General features: G+C 41.7%; 1 protein-coding gene across 3 annotated transcripts in view; it reads left to right on the top strand.

The window, feature by feature from the left end:
• The window catches only part of STXBP6 (syntaxin binding protein 6), a 251,706-nt gene that overhangs the window by 46,780 nt on the left and 182,797 nt on the right, over window positions 1-22,129 (top strand). The window contains exon 1 of one of the 3 annotated variants that reach the window (XM_030318859.1): window positions 18,604-18,635. The exons of the other annotated variants lie outside the window; for them this stretch is intronic. Coding sequence (XP_030174719.1) covers window positions 18,611-18,635 — 25 coding nt within the window. The 5' untranslated portion in view covers window positions 18,604-18,610. Of the gene's footprint in view, window positions 1-18,603; window positions 18,636-22,129 lie in introns of those variants that run through there. 3 annotated transcript variants of the gene reach the window in all.

Below are 22,129 nucleotides of genomic sequence, written 5' to 3'. Positions count from 1 at the left end.
ATTTCAGGCTGGAATTTGAAGATCAGCTGCTTTCTTCCTCTTTAGCTGATCATCAGTCTCCCTTTTCGATTTGCTCTGTTACTCTCTTTTGTCCTTGTTACTGTCTTCCTTCTGAGATGGTCTACTCCTTAGACATAGGTACCACACTTCAGTTATCTTTGTATTCTTTTCCCTAGTCTCTTACCCAAGAGCTAGCACAGTGCTTTATATATTATGTATGTCTCAATAAATGTTTAATTTATTTCATTGTTTTTATTAATGAATTAATTGATTAGTTAGATTTCTTGCATTGGAAGAACTTCTTGAACTAGCTTCGCGCTTGGTGAATAGCTCTTCCCATGGCTAACATCACTTCCTGATGCCATTGTATTGCTATCAATTCTTGTGATGTTTCATCTTGTTGAACTTAGTGACACTGGCCTGGCCTTAGCCAGTAACAGGACTCATCCAGCATGAGGTTTAAAAAAGGGAAAGTGGTGGCATGGTAAATGTTTACTGTGTGAGTATAGTAGGCTGTGTCTTGATCTGGTCCAAAAAGTACTTGTAGGGCTCATGTCTGGTGGATGACACTGAACCACATTCCTATGATTTCTTGGCAACAGAGTCATCTCATGTGATATGTACTCTTTTGCTCAGTTTAATAAGAGAATGACAGATTAATCTGGTTCTGCCTGGTAGCTGGGTTTGTATCTTAGGTCTTATTTGGCTCACTGTATGTTCTAGAAATTCTTTGTAAAGAGACTCACACACATCCGTAGCTAGGCTTATTTCTCCTTATAAAATTACCACTGAAATCTTTCCCTCTGGGATTTGTCATATTCCATTGTAAAAGCACCTTTCTAAAAATTTTTTTTAATGTTTATTTTTGAGAGAGACAGAGTGTGAGTGGGGGAGGGGCAGAGAGAGAGACAGAGACAGAGACAGAGTCCAAAGCTGAGCTGTCAGCTGACGCAGGGCTTGAACCCAGGAACTGAGATCATAACCGGAGCCTAAGCCGGACGCTCAACCAACTGAGAATGCCAGGTGCCCCTAGAGAATCCCGAGCAGGCTCCACACTGACAGTGCAGAGCCCGATGCAGGACTCAAACTCATGAACCATGAGATCGTAACCTGAGCCATAGTCGGATGCTTAACCAACTGAGCAACCCAGGAACCCCCAAAAGCACATGTTAATAGTTGCAACAGAACAGAAAGGTGACTTAACAGGATTTAGGACACTACAGGCCAGGAAAGAAGGTGCTTTACAGGAAGAGTGCTCCACTCTTCTTTGTGATTAGGGGCACATCTATTCCTTTGATCAGCGGGAATTATGGGATTATGTCGGTGTTTCCTTCATTTTTAGAGTTAACGCCTGGTCTTCCCCATCCCCACCACCTGAGAGGTGACTTTGAAAGAAGCTGGCTGGAGCTTTTCTCTGATCTTGCTGTTCTCACCTCTTTTGTCAGTTCATGAATCTTTTGTCAGAAGATCATCTCCACATCTCTGGTTATTTGGCTTTCACACTTAAGAATCTATGATATGAATATTTCCATGCTGACTTACTTGTTTTTTAAGTTTGATTGCCTTTGTGAAGACAGGGGAACTGTTGTTTCTTTAACAGGACTTAGAAAACTGGAAGAACTCAACTGTATAGAATTTCCTGTCATAAGTTAACCTTAAAAAGTTTTTAAGTATTTATGCTGGAAATGTGGAGCTTATTATCTTCTCCCAAAGTAATCTGTGATCATTAACAGTGAAGGAGTTAAATATTCCTGCATCTCCATTCATTGGACTAAATTACATTATAGTGGCCTAAAAGTATTGGCCCAGTTTCATCTGCTTCCAGGAAGTAGTTTTAGAGAATATCCTCACCAAGTATCGATAATTTGGGTTCCAAGAAAAGCAACTAGTTTGTAATCTGAATAGTTTAGTGGTCTCTGTAACCTTGACTGGTGTCGTGAGCCCACCTTTCATAGTGGCTTAAGTGATATTGTTGCAAGTGGTAGCCTGGGAAAATAACTAGTGACTCTGTGTACATTTTAGACCCAATACCTAGCAGAAGGTGCATCTTTGAAGAGGGAATAATGATGAATACATTCAAGAAGACATTTGATTGTGGTAGATAATGCTACCTTCTGCCTAAAGTATTGTCACTGTGGTGGAAAAATACCATAAATCATTATTCTAAAGGCCTACTTCCCTCACTTCTTGTCAACTGATGCAACATGTGCCACATTCAACATAAAATTATAAGGAGTGCCAAAAGGCAAGAAAAAGCACAGTCTGGAGAAACAAAGTAACAAGGAAAAACCAGAATCTGATATAACAGAGATGGTGTAATTATCAGGCAAGGAATTTAAAAGAAGTATGATATGTGAAAGGCTCTAATGGAAAAAGTTTAAAACCTGCAAGAACAGATGGGCAATGTTAACAGAGAGATTGGAACTCTACGAATCAAAAGGGAATGCTAGAAATCAAAAACATAGTAAGAGAAATGAAGGATGCCTTTGATGGACTCACGAAAAGACTTGACACTGCCAAAGCAGGAATCCGTGCACTTGAAGCTCAATCAGTAGAAACTTGCCAAACTGAAATGCAAAGAGAAAAAATAATTAAACTAAACAGAGCATCCAAAGTCTGTGGGACAATATACAAAATTGTAGCATATGTGCAGTTGGAATGCCAAAAGGAGAAGAGAGAAGGGAAAATAAATATTTGAAATAATAATGGTTGAAAACTCTGCAAAATCAATGACTGACACCAAACCACAGATCCAGGAGACTCAGTGATAAATACCTGAGGGTTTTGTTTTTTTTTTTCCCTGACACCAAATATGTGATTTTTTTTTTCACACCAGTTCTCTAGTTCTCTGATAGCAACTGAGTGTCCAACAATTCAGTTCAATGCTGACACCAGTTCCTGGAGTTAACTTAGACCCCACAGGTTAAGTGCTCAGTCCCACAAGACTGTCCCCACTTCAGATGGCAGCCACAAATAGGGTGCTCAGGCTACCCACATTTCTGCCCAGCCAACTACAGATTTGGAGAGTCCCATGACCCCTCTCCCCTAGGTTGTTCACAGAACTCAGGAAAGTACTTTACTTACAATTACCACTTTATTATAAAGGATACAACTCAGGCTTGACAAGATGGAAGAGATGCACAGGGCAAGGTGTGCAGATGAGTCCAGGATACCTACCACAAAACTCGCATGCCCTCTCCAGGAGCACCACCCTCCCAGCACCTCCACCTGGTCACCAACCTGGAAGTTTTCTGACTCCCATTGTTTAGGAGATTTTATGGGGATTTACTAAATCATTGGCCATTGGTGATTCACGTCAGTCTTTAACCCTTCTCATCCTTGGGGGTGAGGGAGTAGAGTGCTGAAAGTTCCAATCCTCTGATCATGCCTTGGTCTTTCTGGCAACCATCCCAAATCCTAAACCTTTGTAGGGGACCACAGGAGTTACCTCATTAGCATAAGCTCAGGTGGTGTTGAAAGAGGCTTGTTATGAATAACAAGACACTGCTATAACTCAGGAAATTCCCAGAGTTTTTGGAGTTCTGGGCTAGGAACCTGGGACAGAGACCAAATAAGTATTTCCCATTTTACCACAGTACTCAGCCTACCATCCCAAACCACAGTTGGGCCTATCTTACTCATAGTGCAGAAAAACAAAGAAAAAGAAAATCATGAGAGAAGTCAGAAGAGAAGAACACCTTACCTTTCGAGGAACAAGTAAAACAATTACAGTGGCTTGCTCATCAGGATCCATGCAGGCAAGATGAGAATGGCATGAAATCTTTAGTTTGTTGAGAGAAAAGAACTTTCTCATTATAACCAACAATATTTACTGAGTATCTGTGTTATCATCTGGTATATAAAAAGACCAAAACACAAATGCTGCCCTGAAGGAGCTCACAAGTGGGCTAAGAGAGAAGCAAATGGGATGTACAAGATATGGTATTTAGTGGGTAAGAATAAGACGTTATAGCAATCCAAAGGGATTAGATAGGTGAGGTGGGGTGCTCCAAGGAGGTGACATTTTAGATTCCAGAATGCCTTTCTCCGCGTCCTACCATTTACCCAACAGGACTCCAGATTGTAGCCGAAAGACACACACAGACACTGTCCTAGGAGCAGGACCTGGGAGAGCCCAAAGGCAAGAGGAGAGGCAAAAGCAGCACACTAGAGGAATCTGTAGCCTCTGGTACAGCTGGCACAGCTACAGCAAGTCGTGAACAAAGCCCAACTCCCCACAGAGAGAATACCATTCTGTGAATGGATCTGCGAAGAGAACGGTGACTTAGGTGCTAGGACAAACATGCTACTGTGTTAGCTTGTTTTAGGCACAGGTTACAAATGTTTCTCTGCTTATTAATCTCTGAAGACATCACCATACAAGCCTGATATAATTTCTTTAAAGTTTTGTTGAATATACTTATAAAAAAAATTTTTTTTTAGACCTCAGGATGGGTTAGGCCCTGGCGGTTTATGGTCCATGATTTGGTAGCTATCAGGGAAGGATGTGAAGCTCTTTTTCTGTCTTGTGACAACAGACTACTTGAACGTCTCTCTCAGCATCTGCCTTTAATGATTAGATTCTTCTCAGCAAGGACTTAAGTGATTAATGGACTGGGTAGAATGTAAGGAGACTTAAGGTCCCTGCCTTAAAATAAGTTGCCACCAACACATGAGATGAATAAAGATTCACACACAAAGGACATTTTGATTGTATGATTTGGGGAGTTATTAATTATGAAAGTAATCACACCGCCTTTCATGTAATACATAACTTAAATGGGTTCATGTTCACTGTGTAAGAACAAGGAGAATATATAACTGTGGTTAAAAGCATTTTTTGGTTTCTCCCAAAGGCAGTAATGTTATTGCCAGTTCTTGGAAGTGGCCAAAGATGAGCTTCTTATCTCTTGAATATTGAAGACAGTCATTTCAAGGATCATTCTTTGAATTTTTAGGTATGATAAAATAGTATTACTCCAAAATGTTTTCCAATAAAAAACAAAAACCATAAAAAGGCAACTCTTTTGAAGGCAGGGCTTGGATCTTAGCAATGTTTGCTTCATCAGTATCTGCCATGCCTGTAGTAGGCATTTAATAAATTCAAATTGTTTAGGAAACAATCAGAAAAACTAAAAGGCAACTGACAGAATGGGAGAAGATATTTGCAAATGACATATCAGATAAAGGGTTAGTATCCAAAATCTATAAAGAACTGATCAAACTCAACACCCAAAAAAAATAATCCAGTGAAGAAATGGGCAGAAGACATGAATAGACACTTCTCCAAAGAAGACATCCAGATGGCCAAACAACATATGAAAAAATGCTCAACATCACTCATCATCAGGGAAATACACATCAAAACCACCGTGAGATACCACCTTACACCTGTCAGAATGGCTGACATTAACAACTCAGACAACAACAAATGTTGGCAAGGGTGCGGAGAAAGAAGATCTCTTTTGCATTGCTGGTGGGAATGCATGCTGGTGCAGCCACTCTGGAAAACAGTATGGAGGTTCCTCAAAAAAAAACTAAAAATAAAACTACCCTACAACCCAGCAATTGCACTACTAGGCATTTATCCATGAGATACAGGTGTGCTATTTTGATGGGACACATGCACCCCCATGTTTATAGCAGCACTCTCAACAATAGCCAAAGTATGGAAAGAGCCCAAATGTCCATCGATGGATGAATGGATGAAGAAAAGGTGGTATATATATATACAATGGAGTATTACTTGGCAATCAAAAAGAATGAAATTTTGCCATTTGCAACTACATGGATAGAACTGGAGGGTATTATGCTAAGTGAAATTAGTCAGAGAAAGACAAAAATCATATGACTTCACTCATGAGGACGTTAAAAGGCAAAACAGATGAACATAAGGGAAGGGAAACAAAAATAATATAAAAACAGGGAGGGGGACAAAACAGAAGAGACTCATAAATATGGAGAACAAACAGTTACTGGAGGGGGTGTGGGAGGGGAGATGGGCTAAATGGATAAGGAGCACTAAGGAATCTACTCCTGAAACCATTGGTTACACTATATGCTAACTAAATTGTATGTAAATTTTTAAAAATAAAATTTAAAAAATAATAAAATTGGGGCACCTGGATGGCTCAGTTGGTTAAGCGTCCAACTTCAGCTCAGGTCATGATCTCGTGGTTTGTGAGTTCGAGCCCACGTTGGGCTCTGTACTGACAGCTCAGAGCCTGGAGCCTGCTTCAAATTCTGTGTCTCCTCCTCTCTCTGCCCCTCCCCTGCTCATGTTCTGTCTCTCTCTCTGTCTCTCAATAATAATAAATAAACATTAAAAGTTAAAATAAAATAAAATAAATTCAAATTGTTTGGTACAATTATGTGAGTCCTGACAGCCCAGGATAGCCAAGCTTTGTTTATTCATAGAGTTCTATCAGGAAGTCATGATCTCTACCCAAGTAGCAGTTATTCTTCACTAACAACTTGATTGAAAGAACTTTTGTTTTTCCTCTTAGATTAACTTGAGCTGAGACTTCTTATAGCTATCAAGAAACAATACGCTTTTTATTCCCAATATTCCTGTAATCTTGAGATCAACCACTAAAAAAAACCACTTAGGAGTTCACTTCTCATCTCTAACTCATGCATTAGAAGATATTATTTTGACATTATTGAAAGAAATTCATTTTTGCTTAAAAGAACCTCCCCCACTTCCTTGACAATCTTATACAAGATGATCAGCCTCATTAATAACCTAAGATATGCACATTTTAATAACATGCCATTTTTCACTTATCAGATTGGCAAAGACTGCTAAGACTGATAACACCCAGTGTTGGACAGGAAAAAGGTAATCTCATACACTCAGGAGGATTAATTACCATTAGTACAAGACTGTGGAAGGATATTGCATATACCTATCAACATTGTAAATATGTAGCAGTTTCTAATAAATATTTGCACTGATGCACAATGGATGTCTGTTGCATTTTCTTATTGAAAAGTTGGAAGGAGTGTGATTATCCACCAATAGGACACTGGTCAGATGAGACATATTTGTGTAAAGAAATATATCACATTCAACGTATTTTCAGGCAAAAAAAAAAAAAAGCTGTAGTACTTACAACATAATTGCAATTAATTATTTTTTCCTTTGAATTATATATGCATAGGAAAAAGTCTAGAATGTACAACATGCTGTTGATAGTTATCTCTAAAGGGTAGGTTGATACCCTTCTGTTTTCTATTCTATGCATTTTTATGCTGCTTTTGTAATTAAAAGAATTATAACTATTGAAAAAATGTATGTGTAGCGTTTCTTGGGCATGCTGCAGTCTGGTACCACGGTACACTCTGAACTGGGGGTACAAAGATGTATGGTAATGAGATTTGATACTGATCTCAAGGAGTTTACGGTCTAGTCCGTGACCATGGGAAGACATTCATCCCATCATATCTTGTGGGTACTCTGATAGAAGCTGCAAAATCTTCAGTAGGATTAAGGGTTAGTGTGATCAAATGGGGAAAGAGAAATTGGGTATAGAAAAAGGAAGCCATAGAGGGGGTTTGAGCTGAATCGTGAAAGATTTGCTATTTGATCTGGAATTTGAGAGGCGATTAGATGGTAGAGGGAACGAGGAAGAGTAAAAGTGTGGGCGATGGTGGCAGGCTGCATGTGGGAAGTACCAGGAGGTGTCCTGGAGGCCGCACGTAAGCACCTGTAGAGGTGAGTGTTGTTATGGGGGAGAGGATGATGACCATGCACACGGAGAAGAGGGGACAGGATTCCGGCCTGGGAGTCAGGAAATTCCTGCTTCTGCCACAGAGATGCTGTGTCATTCCTGTCTCTGGACCTCAGTTTCCTAATCTGTTCGTTGGCAGTGTTGGACTAGACCAGTGACCTCCTGTGCTTTTACTTTTTCCTCTCTTCAGATATAGAACCTTTTAGTCAAAGAAATTATACTTTATGTTGGGAGCAAGTAGAGCAGATAAAAGCAGAACTGGTTTACCTGAGCTATTGTAGTTGGCAGGTGGGAGGTGATGATGAGGCTCCCCGCCCACCCCGCATCCGCAGGCTTCAGTGGGGACTCAGGGGGAACACGAGTGCAAAACCCTGGCCTAGCAGAGCAGGAGAGCCCCTTTGGGTCTGAAGCCTTGATGACTGTGCCACTAAGCTATTTTGATGTCACCGCTTCCTTCACCCTTAGATTTGTTTCCATTTTGGCCTAATTTCTTCTTACCCCAAGTTCTGCGGCACATCCATGTTCAATGTAATTTCTCATTATATCCAAAGTACTTCTCTACTTTATGTCCATCTTCTTGCCATTTTTCTTCTCTCGTATCTCTGATTCCTTATTGATTTTTTTTTTCAATTTTCTTGAATTTGTGTGAACAGGTTGGCCTTTTCAGGACACAACGGAAATTATAATAGTTAACACTTACTGAGTGCCTACTGTGGAAGCTGTTCTAAACATTTGGCATAAATTATTTCATCCTCTTGACAGGTTTTAATTATGAGGCAGGTGTTAATGTCATTATTATTTTACATATGAGGAGACCAAGGCAGGCACAAAGAGGCAAATCATGTCATCAGGCCAAAGAGATACAGTCCTCAGAACTGTGACTCGAGCATAGGTAAGCTGGCTGCAGAGCATTACCGCTTAACCATGGCCTAACCTTTTTTACTTTGACTTTTTTAGCTGACAATTCTCAGAAATGGTGTATTCCCATTCATTCAAGTGTCTTTGTGTACTCTGGGGCTGTCTCTGCTCCCTTTCTTTCCCCCTTCTCCCCACACCCCCTGCCTTTTTTTAAAAAGTTTATTTATTTACCTTGAGAGAGAGAGAGAGAGAGTTGGAGGGGGGAGGGTGCAGAGAGAAAGCGAGGGAGAGAGATTCCCAAACAGGCTCCGCATTGTCAGCATGGAGCCTGATGTGGGGCTCGAACTCAGAAACCCTAAGATCATGACCTAAACTGAAGTCCTAAGTTGGATGCTTTCAACTGGCTGAGCCACCCAGGCACCCCTCCCTTTCCTTTTGGAAAGAGAAGCAAGAAAGCCCTGTGTGATGCCAACAAGATAGTTAAGGTTTAACTGAAACTCACAAGAGAAGTGATTTGGGGATTCTTGTTTTAAATGGATTTCTTGGGATGTGAAGGGGGAAATGAAGCTGAGAGATTCAGGCAGAGCAAGTCCTGTTGTGTGATTACCAAGGAATTTGGTATGAGTCGGGAAGGCAAGGAGAAAAAGGGGTAGAACCAGGCATTTGATCCATCATCAAAGTCAAGAGATAGAACATCATTCCTATTTTTTATGGTTACTTTACTACCTTGAAAAGCTAACCAACTTTAGAGAATGATTTCTTCTTTTTGTGTTGCCATGCAATATTAACCATGTGCCAGGGTAGTCTGAATATAATTACCTAAAAATAAATAAGGAGGAATCTGTACCATTGTTGATTTGTGCTAAGTATATTGTTGTTACCAAGATATCAAGGAAATAAAGTAAATGAATAACCAAATTCTTAAGGACTAAAACCTTTGAATTGCAAAATGTTGCCGTGTTTACTCAGCAGAAATAAATCTACTCGCTGGCTTAGAAGCATCGAAAAACATTAACCTAGAAGCTTTTGGCCAGTGTTTGACTTATTTTATAATAAATAAATTTTAAGTATAGAAGATATGTTTTCAGAAGTCAAATTCGCATAGATATGTTACTGCTACCCATAAAGTTACAAAACTGTAGGAAAACTCAGCTATTTCTCTATTTGGAGTAGGAGTAAGAATGGGTCCCAAATATGGAAATACATGTCTAATTTATATAGTAAATCTATACATAGAGATCAATATAAAGATTTCTATCTCTTTGAAGCACTTTTCTTTCCACTTACTATGTTCTGAAAGTAATGTTCAGATTTATAGCATACATAGTTTAAAGCAGTTTCTCAAATCTGGTGTGTGTGAGATTTTTGAAAGGAAAGCAATATAGTAAGTTTATTGGGATCTCAGTATACATTTTACTTCAGAACAGATGTTGGAAACAGGCTAGGCCTTCTAAAAGGGGACAGTATGAGCTGATAAACATCCAAGGGCATTTAGCTGCTCTGTTTCTAAGTTAGCTTTATCTAGGTGGTTGGCCTATGGATAAATACCAAAGATAGAAATTATATTCCCAAGAAGCTTATTTTCCAAGAGCTGCTTGATAATTCAGATATCCCTAAAAGAAAAATAAATCTTTTTATCTATTTTGTTAGTGAGTCCATGGGAGTTCAGGAAAATATTTTCTGTAAAATGTCTACAGTGACAGAAATTGCATCTAAAGGCCCAGTACAAAACCCTACCTTTTTTTAAGTAGCGTTTCCAGATCTCCCTAGTGGGAATGAATCTGTACTTTCTTGTTCATGGATTTATTCATTCAACAAACTCTTATTGAACACCTACTGTGCAAGATTAAAACTATGAGAGGTTAAGCATAGTGCTCATCTTCCCAGAAATCATGGTTTGGTGGAGAATACAGAGTAAATACTCAGAGTTAATAGTATCATTACTGCTATAATGGGTGCGTGTAGATCTGGGAAGACTTCTTAGAGAAAATGCTGTCTAAGCTCAGTAGAAGTTAACTGGGTAAACAGAGAAGATTAGGGGCATGATATACAAAACAGAGAAATAACCTTCTGAAGGCAGTGAAAGAGGCACAGTGGTTCTGAAATGGAAAGGAGTTCAGAATGGGTAGGGCTTGGAACATGAGGGAGGGAGGAAATAGTGGTCAGAAGAGAACCTACAGAGAGAAACGGTGGCTCTAGAACTCTGAGAACCTCTTCAAACCCACCCTCCTGATAGCCTTGGTGAGCCACTGAGGTGATGGCAGACATTCTATAAAAATCACAGTGGTTACTATGTATGGAATGTGCTGGAGGGAGGCATGAGGCCATCATCGTCCAAGGTCAAAGTGATATGCAACCCAATCCCATAAGACCACTTTTAGGATTTATTTCTGGGAACCACTCCTGGTAGCAAGTTCTGTATCAGTCAGGGTTCAGTCAGAAAATAGATATAATGCTAATATTTCAAATATATTCAAATTTCAAACACACAGGTTCTGGGAGGGCTGAGTGGGTAGTAGAAGCAGAGGTCCTAGAGATTAGTAACTTCAGGAAGCAGCTGCATCCCTAGGGCTGGGGGAACAAAAGAGAATGAGTGTGGCTAGCCAAACCTAGAAGCTCAGAGTAGAGATTCCCATAGAACTGCCAAGGAGGTGCGTGGGCCTCTGGGGAGGGATTGCCTATGGCTGGGGCTTCAGTCATCAAGAGGGGTTTGTGGCTTGTACACAGTGTACTAAAAGCATGGAGAACTAGCGCCGTCTGCTACTGCAGAGTCTGAAAAGAGCTGGAAAACAGGAAGAAAAGTTCTCCCCACCTCTGCCTTCCAGTCCCATGACGGTAGTTCTCATTGGCAGAATTTAACATGAAGCCAGTTGCAGGGGATTCTAGGATATGTGGTTTGCAGACTTCTAGCTCCAGCATCACAACAGAATACAAAAGGGTGGGCTTGGGCTGAGAGGCAGCTGATAAGTAATCTACCCCAGGCATTTTAGGAAAGGAGCTCTAGCTTCACTGTAGGAAGTAGATTGGGGGCATTCCTGGGTACTGGTTGATCAGTTCAGAGGTTGCTACCCAGACAGGAGGTGATAGCACTCTGACTTAGGGCAAGGACAAGAGAGAAAGGGGAGTGAGTAGATGTGGAGAGATTTAGAACATAGAATTCAACAGAATTCGGTGAGGGATGAGGGGATAGATCAGAGGGAACAAGGAGGGAAGGGGTTCAGGAAAGAAGCTTGCATCTCACGTAGGCAGATGGATGGTGGTGCTGTTTACCGAGATAGGAATATAGGACTGAAACTGTTTAGGGGAAGATGATCCATTCAGTTTGGGGCTTGTTGAGTTTGAGGTGCCTGTGGCTCATCCAGGTGGAAATTCACTGCAGATATCTGGTCAGAAGATGTAGATGTGGTATGTTTGCAACCTATAGGTGGTTGGAATTTAGGAATGAATGAGGTTACCAAGCGAGACCATAAAACATGGAAAAAAGAGTGCATTGGGCTAAACCTGGAGGAATAACATTTTAGGAAAGAGCAGAAATAGTGGATTAAAGTTTGTGCAGGAGACCGAAAGAATGGTCAGAGAGATTGGATGAAAACCAGAGTGCGTTGCAATTCCCGAATAATGTGCCAGGCACAGTGATAAAGCCATGCACCCATGGTACCAAAGGGAAACGCCCACCACAGGCTGGAGAGCAGCTGCGGGAGGAAGAACTGTATTGGGAGGAGGCCACCAGGTGCCTTGGGTGCCACATTGCCACTTTGGAGCTGGGGGTGGATGTAGAGGATACGGGGTGGGGGCGGTCTACCAGCTCTGTAGCCAGAAGTCCTGTGTGAGCAGTAGGGCCCTCGAGGCTGTACAGTCATGGAGAAAAGGCGGTTCCGAGAGATGTACTTGTCTGTTACCAAAGTTTGTCTTCTAGGCATTCTTTTTCTTTCTTTCTTTTTTTTTTAGATGACATCTTTAGTGTAGTTTGATTTTATGGGAATCATAACCTTGAATTGGTTGATTTTTTCCCCTTACATAAAGTACAGAAGTCGTCTTGCATTAATATGTCTTTTGACTGGATTTGTTTTGCCTTTAGGGGCGGTAAAAGCTCAGTGAGCTGGGCATCTAACACAGGCAAGGAAAGTTGTCTGTTTAACTCTGAACTCGCCTTCATTTTACTATTCGAGCCCCTCAGAAACAACAAATTACACCTTCACACTGATTTAACTGTGCTCTCCAAATGACCTGTGTGAACTGATTTGGACAGGTGTTAGACCTAAGATATGAATAAAGAAGGTGGGACAATTATGTGCAGATTTGAAGTCATTCACCAGTGTTCATTGCTTTCAGTAAGTTTGTTTTTGTTTTTGTTGTTGTTGTTAACAGGTAACCGCAACCCTTTTCACTTAAGGAAAATAGGAGTTTTTCATAACCTTGTGTATGAGCTGTGTATGCCCAGTGAACCCAGGCAGCTCTGGGCGCTTCCTTTCCTCTCTCCCCCTACGTCTGACCACCCTTGCCTCAATCTATAGATCAGTTTTCTCTGCAACTTTTGCTTCTATGTGATCTGTCATCTCCTCTCTGCCTCTACATCACGACTGACACAGCAGCTCCCACTGCTGTTTGGGGATTGGCTCGGTTTACTTTCACAGTCTGACCCAGCTTATCTTTTCAAGGCAGCCATATTGTACCAGATTGACTCTCCCTGGGTCACGGGCCCTTCCCTGTTGTACTCAGCTTGCACTGGGGGACGTATACCCATGTGGTTCATAAAAGCAGGAGATTGGGTAGCTCCCCTCTGAAGCATAAAGTGAGAAGCAAAGAATCCTGGGTTGTGACTTATTCAGTACACTCCTTCCACTCCTGGCCCATAACTTGTTTCCTACACACAGTGCCAAAGATTTTCTCTTATAATGTAATCCACTCATAGGCAGAATTACACATTCACTTACCCTTTCCCCAACAGAAAGCATCCCAAAGTCACAGCTGCTACACTGAGCAGTCAAGGGGCCACTTAGAAAGCATCATCCAACATGAATCCACAATTCTCAGCGATGTCCATTTCAATTAAAGTCCTCTCACAATTAGTCTAGCCGTGGACTGGCACCCGGAGGCCAAATATTACATGCAACACTGACATACCCTGTGTTCAGTGGTGGACATTCTTACTGTCTTAAAACAGGGGAGAAGTGGGGCGCCTGGGTGGCGCAGTCGGTTAAGCGTCCGACTTCAGCCAGGTCACGATCTCGCGGTCCGGGAGTTCGAGCCCCGCGTCGGGCTCTGGGCTGATGGCTCGGAGCCTGGAGCCTGTTTCCGATTCTGTGTCTCCCTCTCTCTCTGCCCCTCCCCCGTTCATGCTCTGTCTCTCTCTGTCCCAAAAATAAATAAACGTTGAAAAAAAAAAAAAAAAAACAGGGGAGAAGAAATTTCCACCTCTTAACCTAGCTATGAGAAAGACACATCATGCATTGGTCACTGGCTCAGCCTACACTCTGTCTAGTAAAATAGAGCCCACATCTGGTGATGGGTGGCCTCCTTGCTAGCATTCTAGGCCAGAGGCTTGGAAATAAGGTTTATTGGAGGATCCCTGACTCCTAAACCTTTGGCTTGTTGCCTCACTTCTTTTACCACGAAATGAGTTCCCTGATCTGCAGACAACTACTCTAGAGTTCTCTGTAGCCTGTAGCTGCTGTTTTCTAACTGTGCCTTTCCTTGTTAAAATCTGGTTAGAGAGGGGTTTGATTAGTTGTTTGTTTTTTTTTTTTTTAATGAATTCTTCAGTATTTGATGATGTGACATTGAATAGAAGTATCAGCCCAGTTATGCATCTCAAACCAGAATCTTTTTGAATTTTTTCCCTTCAACCCTTGTTAAGAATTTAGAGCACTCTAATTTTGTAATAGAGTAGGTATCTATGGGGCTTGGATTCTGTAATCAAGCTTGTTTATTTCTGAGCTTTCTTTCTTGGCTAATTTCCATGTGGTTTCTAAGTTAATTGCATAGGGGAAAAAAAACCCAAAATTTAGTTTTCTGCACTGTATTGACATGACTTTTGCATTTGCATTTAATCATTTGCACTTTTTCTATCTCAGGAAGTACAGTGAGCTGTCTTCATATTTATATACCGTAGAGAACTATCAGATAAATTAGGAGTAGAATTAGAATAGAGGAAATCAGCACAGTCATTTGGTAAATAAGCATCAAGGAGTGCTGCAGCCGTCAACTGGCACCAGATAACTTCAAACTAAATAAGGCATTGGAGTGTGTGTGTGTGTGTTTAAACATATGTTATTTAGTCTTAATTTAGCTAGTAGAAGTTCCTGATTCCCAGCCCTGCACTCTTTCCCTTCTGTACGTCCCAGCTTTTGCTAGATGGGTGTTGAGCTCACCATTGAGAAACCATTCCATTAACCATCACATTGATACAACTATCCAGAAGCATAGGTTCATATCTGTGTTTCAGGAAAAATCACACATGACCCACATACGGAGTTAACGGACTAATTAAGTAATGATTTCTAGTTAGGTATTTTCATATAGCGAGTAAAAGAGATGGTGATGGTCCTGGGAGTGATCCTCTGGCATCATGCAATTATGGCTCCCTCAGTATTTTTGAGATGAATACAGAAATCTAAGAAATCTGCATGGGCTATGAGTGATTAGATGTAAAAGTTCTTGGAAAAAAACAAAATGCAGATCTTATGTTTAGGCTCTCCATATGAACCAGCAGAGAGCGGTGGTTACCAAGAGCACCCTTGCAGGGTCAGAACCCCTTCCAGCATAGCCTCCTGACCATGCCCACCCTGCTGTACTTCCCTGTGCAGTGGTTATCTTGAGTTCTAGCACAGACTTGGAACATAGTAGATACTCAATGAAATGTCTTGTTGAAAGGCTGAAAAATGAATAGGTAATATCTCAGCCTTCAAATTTCAGGAGAACACTGATTCTTGAAGGTTCTGTGTAGAGATTAAACAAGATGCTAAGGAAAGGAAACTACTAGGCTAGTGTTTTAAGAATACCAAAAGAGTAGATGAATATGTCTCTTTGAATGATGTGACATAGATTAGAAGTATCCAGTCAGTGGATGCATTTCAAACCAGAATCTTCTTGGATTTTTTCCTTTCAACCTTTTTAAGAATTGAGAGCACTCTAGGGGCACCTGGGTGGCTTAGTCGGTTAAGCGCCCGACTTCAGCTCAGGTCATGATCTCGCAGTTTGTGAGTTCGAGCCCCACGTTGGGCTTTGACAGCTCAGAGCCTGGAATCTGCTTCAGATCCTGTGTCTCCCTCGCTCTCTGCATCTCCCCCGCTTGCACTCTCATGCACACTCTCTCCCTCTCAAAAACAAATAAACGTTAAAAAATAAATAAAAGAATTTAGAGCACTCTAATTTTGTAACAGAGTATATCTACTCTTGTTCCACCTTCTTAGGGTAAGTTCTTAGCAGTACAATTGCTCTTGTGCCTATTTTCAGAGCTTTTGATAAGTTTAACTGAAGTGTCCTCCAGAAGGCTGTACCTACCAGTTGGCTGTATGCAAGACTGATAGAATCCCCACCCTCTACATTTCACCTTATTACAATCGTACTTATGTCTCCAGTGCCTGCTTGGTGACACTTGGTGAGGGTAGGGGTGTGTGTGTGTATGAGAATATAAAGAGTTTCTAAAACTTCCAAGATGACTGTGTGACAAGAATATTTGGCTTGTTTTGGTCTATTTTGATCCACTTGGTTTAATTCCTTAAAATTCGTGTGATGATTTCTTTATCTCTGCTTCATTCTCCCATAGGGCAGTACCTTTTTTTTTTTTTTTTTTAACTGTGCTCGTCCTTTCTTACACAGTTTTTACAACATTCCCAGTCATGCTAATTAATTTAGTATCCATACCAGATTCTTTGGAGTCAATAACCAGAGAGGAATAAATTAGAGAACAGGCCAGAGTCAACAAAAAGCAAGGGCATTTTGGATGATGGTCGGGTGACATTATTAAGTCTCAGTTTGGACAAAAAAATAGGGAGTGGTGGGGACTGATGACTTTGGGGATGCATTATAGAGATGGTGATTGTTGGGGGTAGGTGCAGGCCTGGTGCTGCCAGATCCTCCCAATTTTCAAGAGACACTGGAAATTTGTTTCACATAAGATATATATGCTTTTAAATGTGCATGGGCCAAGAAAACTTACTATTACAAACTACTCACTTATGTGCTCAGGTCTATATCCATGCCTACTTCCGTTAACAGGTGGGGGGATGAACACTTTGAAAGAAAGCAGTTTTTCTTTCATCTCCTGCTCCTTCCCCTCCCCCCATCCCCACCGTGGACAGTTGAGTTTGTATTTGTCTCAGACACCTTTTTCCTGTGGCAGCTTCTCTGGGGGCATTTCATTTTCCCCATACTTGTACCCAGAGTTTCCGCTTGCTGTTCTGAAAATGTGTAAGGGCTGCACAGAAATGTGTCCCTGAGGTGTCCTTAGGTGAGGGTGTGTCTTTTGGCTGAGGCAGTCCAGGGCGTGCCCCTGGTGAAGATCAGAGTTGGAACCTGAGGCGTATGTTCTAGGTCATCCACTCAGAGCCAGCCACTTCTGTGGCTTTCCATGGAAGTTGGATCTCCCTGTGTAATCCGTGCAGGCAGACCTAATTACATTCTTTAATTACATTTCAAGGGTAAGCTTAACAGAGTTAAGTATCTCCTCATCACCAGCCTCTGAAGGATTAAAATACCTGCCTCTTCTGCTGCTGTGGAGCCGAAGTTTTCCATTCCTCATTTAGTCTGGCGGTTGTCTCTTTTCCTTGTCTTTCTTCTTGACCAGACCTTTTTTTCCCTTGAATATTTTTAATTCACCTGTAATCTCCATCTCTTGCGCAGAGCTCAGGTCATAGTAACTACTCAGCAAATGTGTGTTGAGTGGAGAAGGACAGGGACTGTCCCTAGATGAAATTTCTTTGTCACCTCTGATGGTACAGAACAATATGTGCCAGAACAGAAATAATCATCAAAGCCAAACAAACATCCTCTTAGAAGGCTTGGAGAGCGTTGGCCCCACGTTATTTGATTTCCTTGTCTGATGGTTAGTGGTGAATGATAGTGACTACAATTCTTGATCCCTTTGCCTAATTGCTGAACCCACAGGACCTGTCTAAATTGATTTCTTTTCAGCTACTGCATTGACTTGTTTACTTGTTGATTGTTTTTGCACACTAGAATGAAAGCTGCATGAGGGGAAGGATTGCGTAGGTCGAGTTCCCCTCTTTGTCTGGGACAGTGCTGAATATTGAGTGAGAGAGCCTGTGTCTTATCCTGGCTCTGTTCTTTGTGTCTTGTCTTGTCTTTTCTTTTCTTTTCTTTTCTTTTCTCTTTTCTTTTCTCTTTTCTTTTTTCTTTTCTCTGTCTTTTTCTTTTCTTGCTCTTGTTGCCTTTTTTTTTTTTATGTCTATACAATTCCTCATCTTCCTTGGGTCACAACACTCCATCCACGTTGGGACAGGCATAAATTGGCTCTGTCATTATTTTACTGCTGAAGCTGGCAGGCAGTTTCATATGGTAAGAGGGACCCAGTGGAAACAGGACAAGATTACAGGAGGAAATATCCTCTCTTTCCTGGCCAAGTCCAGCAGAGTCAGCAAGGTAGGTAGTTCCCTTCTCTGAGCCTTGTTCCCTTTACCCATCAAGGAGAAGCAATACCTCCGTACCTCCCTCACAGGGTGGGAAGATGCCATTCGAGGAAAGCTTTGTAAAATGCGCTGTGATGTGCACATGCTTTTGCGGATGTAGTAGGACATGCTTGCTTCCATGTTTGTCTGCCTTTCAAGGACCAGGACAACTCAGGTGGGAGGAGGCTGACCCAAAGAGCTGATTTCCTAACCCCTCCCCCAACACCACAGTCTTGTGAAGTGGCTGATACTATCCCATTTTATTTTATTGCATTTTATGGTATTTTATTTTATTTTTTAAGTAGGCTCCACACCCAAAGTGGGTCTCAAATGCACGACCCTGAAATTAAGAGTCCCGTGTTCTACAGACTGAGCCAGCCAGCCGCTCTGATGATATCCCGTTTTAAAAATGAAGGTATGATTCTTAGAGATACAGAATTTAATTTAGGATTATTCAAAAAGTAAAGGCAAAGGCAGAGCTCAGACATAGATCATCCGATGACAAATCTAGCCTTCTTTTCACCATCCAGCGTCTGGAAGATTAGAGCATGGGAGAAGTGGCCATTGTGCCTTGGCCCCAGATTCTGGATCACATGTGTTTTGAACATCTCTGTAATTTGTTATCCTGTAACACCATAAACTCATACTAGTGTTAACCTGAGTTAGTGTTAGAGTAGTATTCAACTGATAGATTTTTCTTCCCTATCAAACGTCACACAGCTAGTTAGGTCAGAAGTTAGTTATTTTTTGGAACATGCTGATTAAAAAAAGGGTTGACACTGAATGACAGAAGAGCTGATTGACTGGGGCAGAGCCTGCATTTACATATGGACCTTGAGCCTGACCTGGATTTACAGGCTATCCTGTGGCATCCCAATATATAGAGCAGGATGCCTGCCTACCTACCCATTCCTCTCAAGTGAGCTTGAACCATGATTGGGTGCTGGAGCCTAACCAAGGCATTCTATTTTCTTGCTCCTAGGGAGTCTCAAGTGAACCTGTAAAGACTCTTCAGTTACCCAGTAGGACCTTGTGCAGCTGCATGTGGGAATCAGGATAATTCTGGCATTTCTGAGAGCATTTTAATAGAGCACTGATTACAGATTGCAGGCACCTGGTGGTGTTTTTGTACTGAGGCTGAAGGGTGCAGTTCGAAAGACCAGAACTGGGCTTGACAGATTCCTATTTTCCTATCCTGTTGGTTCCCAGGGTCTGGGAACCCTTACAACAGTTGAACCAGGCTCTTGGCATGGTTAGCCTGCACTTTCAGGAGACCACCAGTACCAGAGCATTAATTCCCAGGCAGATGATGGTCATGTGACTTTGCCCAAGGCGTGTTCTCCTTCCAAGGGCTCAGAGCACTGAGACTGTAGGAGGAGCTGCTGTTAGTTGGGGTCAGCACAGAGCCCTCCCTGTAGCTTGGGACTTGGCCAAAACTATTCTGTGCTTCTTGGACTGTCTCAGGCTGTTCCACTTGGGCAGGCCATCATTGCTTTTGGCCTTGACAGCCAAATGAGAAAGCACAAACTGTGAAAAGTCAAGAGAATAAAAAGGTGATAGCCAAAAGTTGAGGTTTTGAAATCAATGGGCTAGAAGTATTCTAGTCCAATACTTAATTTCATGCCAATTTATAAGAAAAAGAATGAATCTGAGAAGAGTCCTCCCTGCAATAAATGAGGTTTTGAGGTTTTTCTCTCTCTTTTCACCTCCCTTCTGGCATATCTTGTGCTCACACCTTCCACAAACTTGGGACGGCTCTAGTAACTCGACTTGAAAGAGCATTGCAGCCAAGCAGAGAGCAGTGGCTAGCCCTAGTCATGGCCTTGCTACTCTACTTACATGATTTGGGAATTTCCCTCCGGATTTCAGCTTTCTTATGATTTAAGAGAGAGAATTGTTGTGCTAGACAGCACGAAGGTCATTTCCAGCTATGAAAATTTTTTAAGCCTAAGAATGCCAGCATACTAACTTCTCCATGCCTTTCAGCTGACGTATAAGCTGCTGGTGGGTAGAGCCCCCCCAAAAGGTGTCAAGGAATGGTTGTCAGTTGGCTCATCTGGAAGGTCTTGTGGAGATCCTTCTCATTTAAGTCAATTGAATGGAATTCCCCTGGTTGGCCTTTTACTTTTGTGAAGCCCATGGCATTGCCACCAGGGAAGCAAATAGGGTTTCTTGAAGCAGTAGCAACAAAAGACAGAAGGCACAGAGAGAGTCTGAGGGAGGAGGCAACAAGGAGGGTCCACGTTGTGTTTCTGACATGCCAGAGGCGGGTAATACAGCAAAAGGAAGTGGAAAGAGAAGTTTCCCTTGAGAACCAGCAGAAACCTTTGATATGTGTGCCTTTCATATTTAAACCTTTTCCCGTTTGGATAATAGCCTACAAGGTTCATAAAACTGCCTTGTGGCAGCCATCCAAGACCCTCCCAGGAGAGGGCTCCTGTTGTAAACCGCTGGTCTCCGAAGGAGGGTCCTGAGCAGCTGTGATGAGACTTTGGGTGGGCATTGTCCTGTTTACGGAGACAGACCTATTATAGACTCTCTGCTGCTGTGTTACCAATTCCCCACTTTTTATCTGTGGAATCAAAACAAGCTCTATTCTGACTAGACTACGTGATCCTCTTTGCCAACGACACAGCATGACATGCATAACCGAGATGAACAGATATCCAGAAAGAATGACTTCAAACTACAGCCTGCTGCATTATCTTTGTAGCTGCTGGGCAGAGATGATAACAGTATTTTGTCCCACCAGAAAGCAAGGCTGATCAGAAGGAAAACTGTGAAGGAGATGAATTGGTCTTGACTTACCTAGAATGCATTTCTGTCTACCTCACCTATCCTGACCTTTCTCATTTCTTCAGTGAGATAGTGAGGAAGAGCAGACCGCTGGAATCACGCTTCCTAGGTTCAAATCCCTGCTCTGCCCTTTTAAAGCTGTATGAATTAGAGCCACTTATGTAACTACTCTGAGCCTTAGTTTTCCTCTTTTGTAAAATGGAATCTTGCCTTCCGCCCCCCACTACAAACGCATTAATGAGGATTTGCAAATACCAAAGTCCCACATCTAAATGTATGCATCTTGAGTCAGAATTTGAGATGGCTGATGGGGAAAGCTTTTGGAGGCGCAGTGGGAATGTTTCTGGCACCGATCAGATCGTACCACACAGGTGCACGATCATGAAGTTGACCATCAGGGAGACCGGTTAAAGTTAAAAATCACATTCCTTGGCCAGATCCTTGTGAGACAGAAGAGTTTAATGACCTTGTTGAAAATCTTACTTGAGACATCAAAGGACAAAGTGCCTTACCTTTTGAATTGACATGATAAATATGTATAAAATGGGTACAGGACATGCCACATTTCTCCCGTGTCCCCCGTTACTGTGAAGGACTTCATGTCAGGGTGTAGCTCTGATAAAATACCAATTACAGAAATTGTTGACATTCTCTCAAGAAATTATAAAGTGATGATATTCTTCAAATCAGAGATTCAAGTAGAATTTTAGAATTGATGTTAGATTTAGAGATTATTTTGAGAAGCTTTCCTCTGATTTTTAGAAAATATGTAAACTTGTTTCAGCTATATTTTAGGTTTTTATAGGTTTCATACATGTACAAAAGCCTTTTGAAAAGGCTTATTATCTTTTTGGGGTCATATTCCACATCTGTTCTAAAATAGAAGTAGCTGAGAGGTGCCTGGGTGGCTCAGTTGGTTAAGCGCCTGATTGGGCTCAGGTCATGATCTTGCAGTTTGTGGGTTCGAGCCCCGCATCAGGCTCCATGCTGATAGCTTGGAGCCTGGAGTCTGCTTCGGATTCTATGTCTCCCTCTCTGTCTCTTCTCTGCTCGTGCTCTCTCTCTCAAAATAAATAAGTAAACATTAAAAAAATAATAATAAATAATAAAATA

This window comes from Lynx canadensis, chromosome B3, assembly GCF_007474595.2.
Source record: "Lynx canadensis isolate LIC74 chromosome B3, mLynCan4.pri.v2, whole genome shotgun sequence".
NCBI classification, from domain to species: Eukaryota; Metazoa; Chordata; class Mammalia; order Carnivora; family Felidae; genus Lynx; species Lynx canadensis.
The sequence above is the reverse complement of the archived record's forward strand: the minus strand, read 5'-3'. Positions and strand labels throughout refer to the sequence as shown.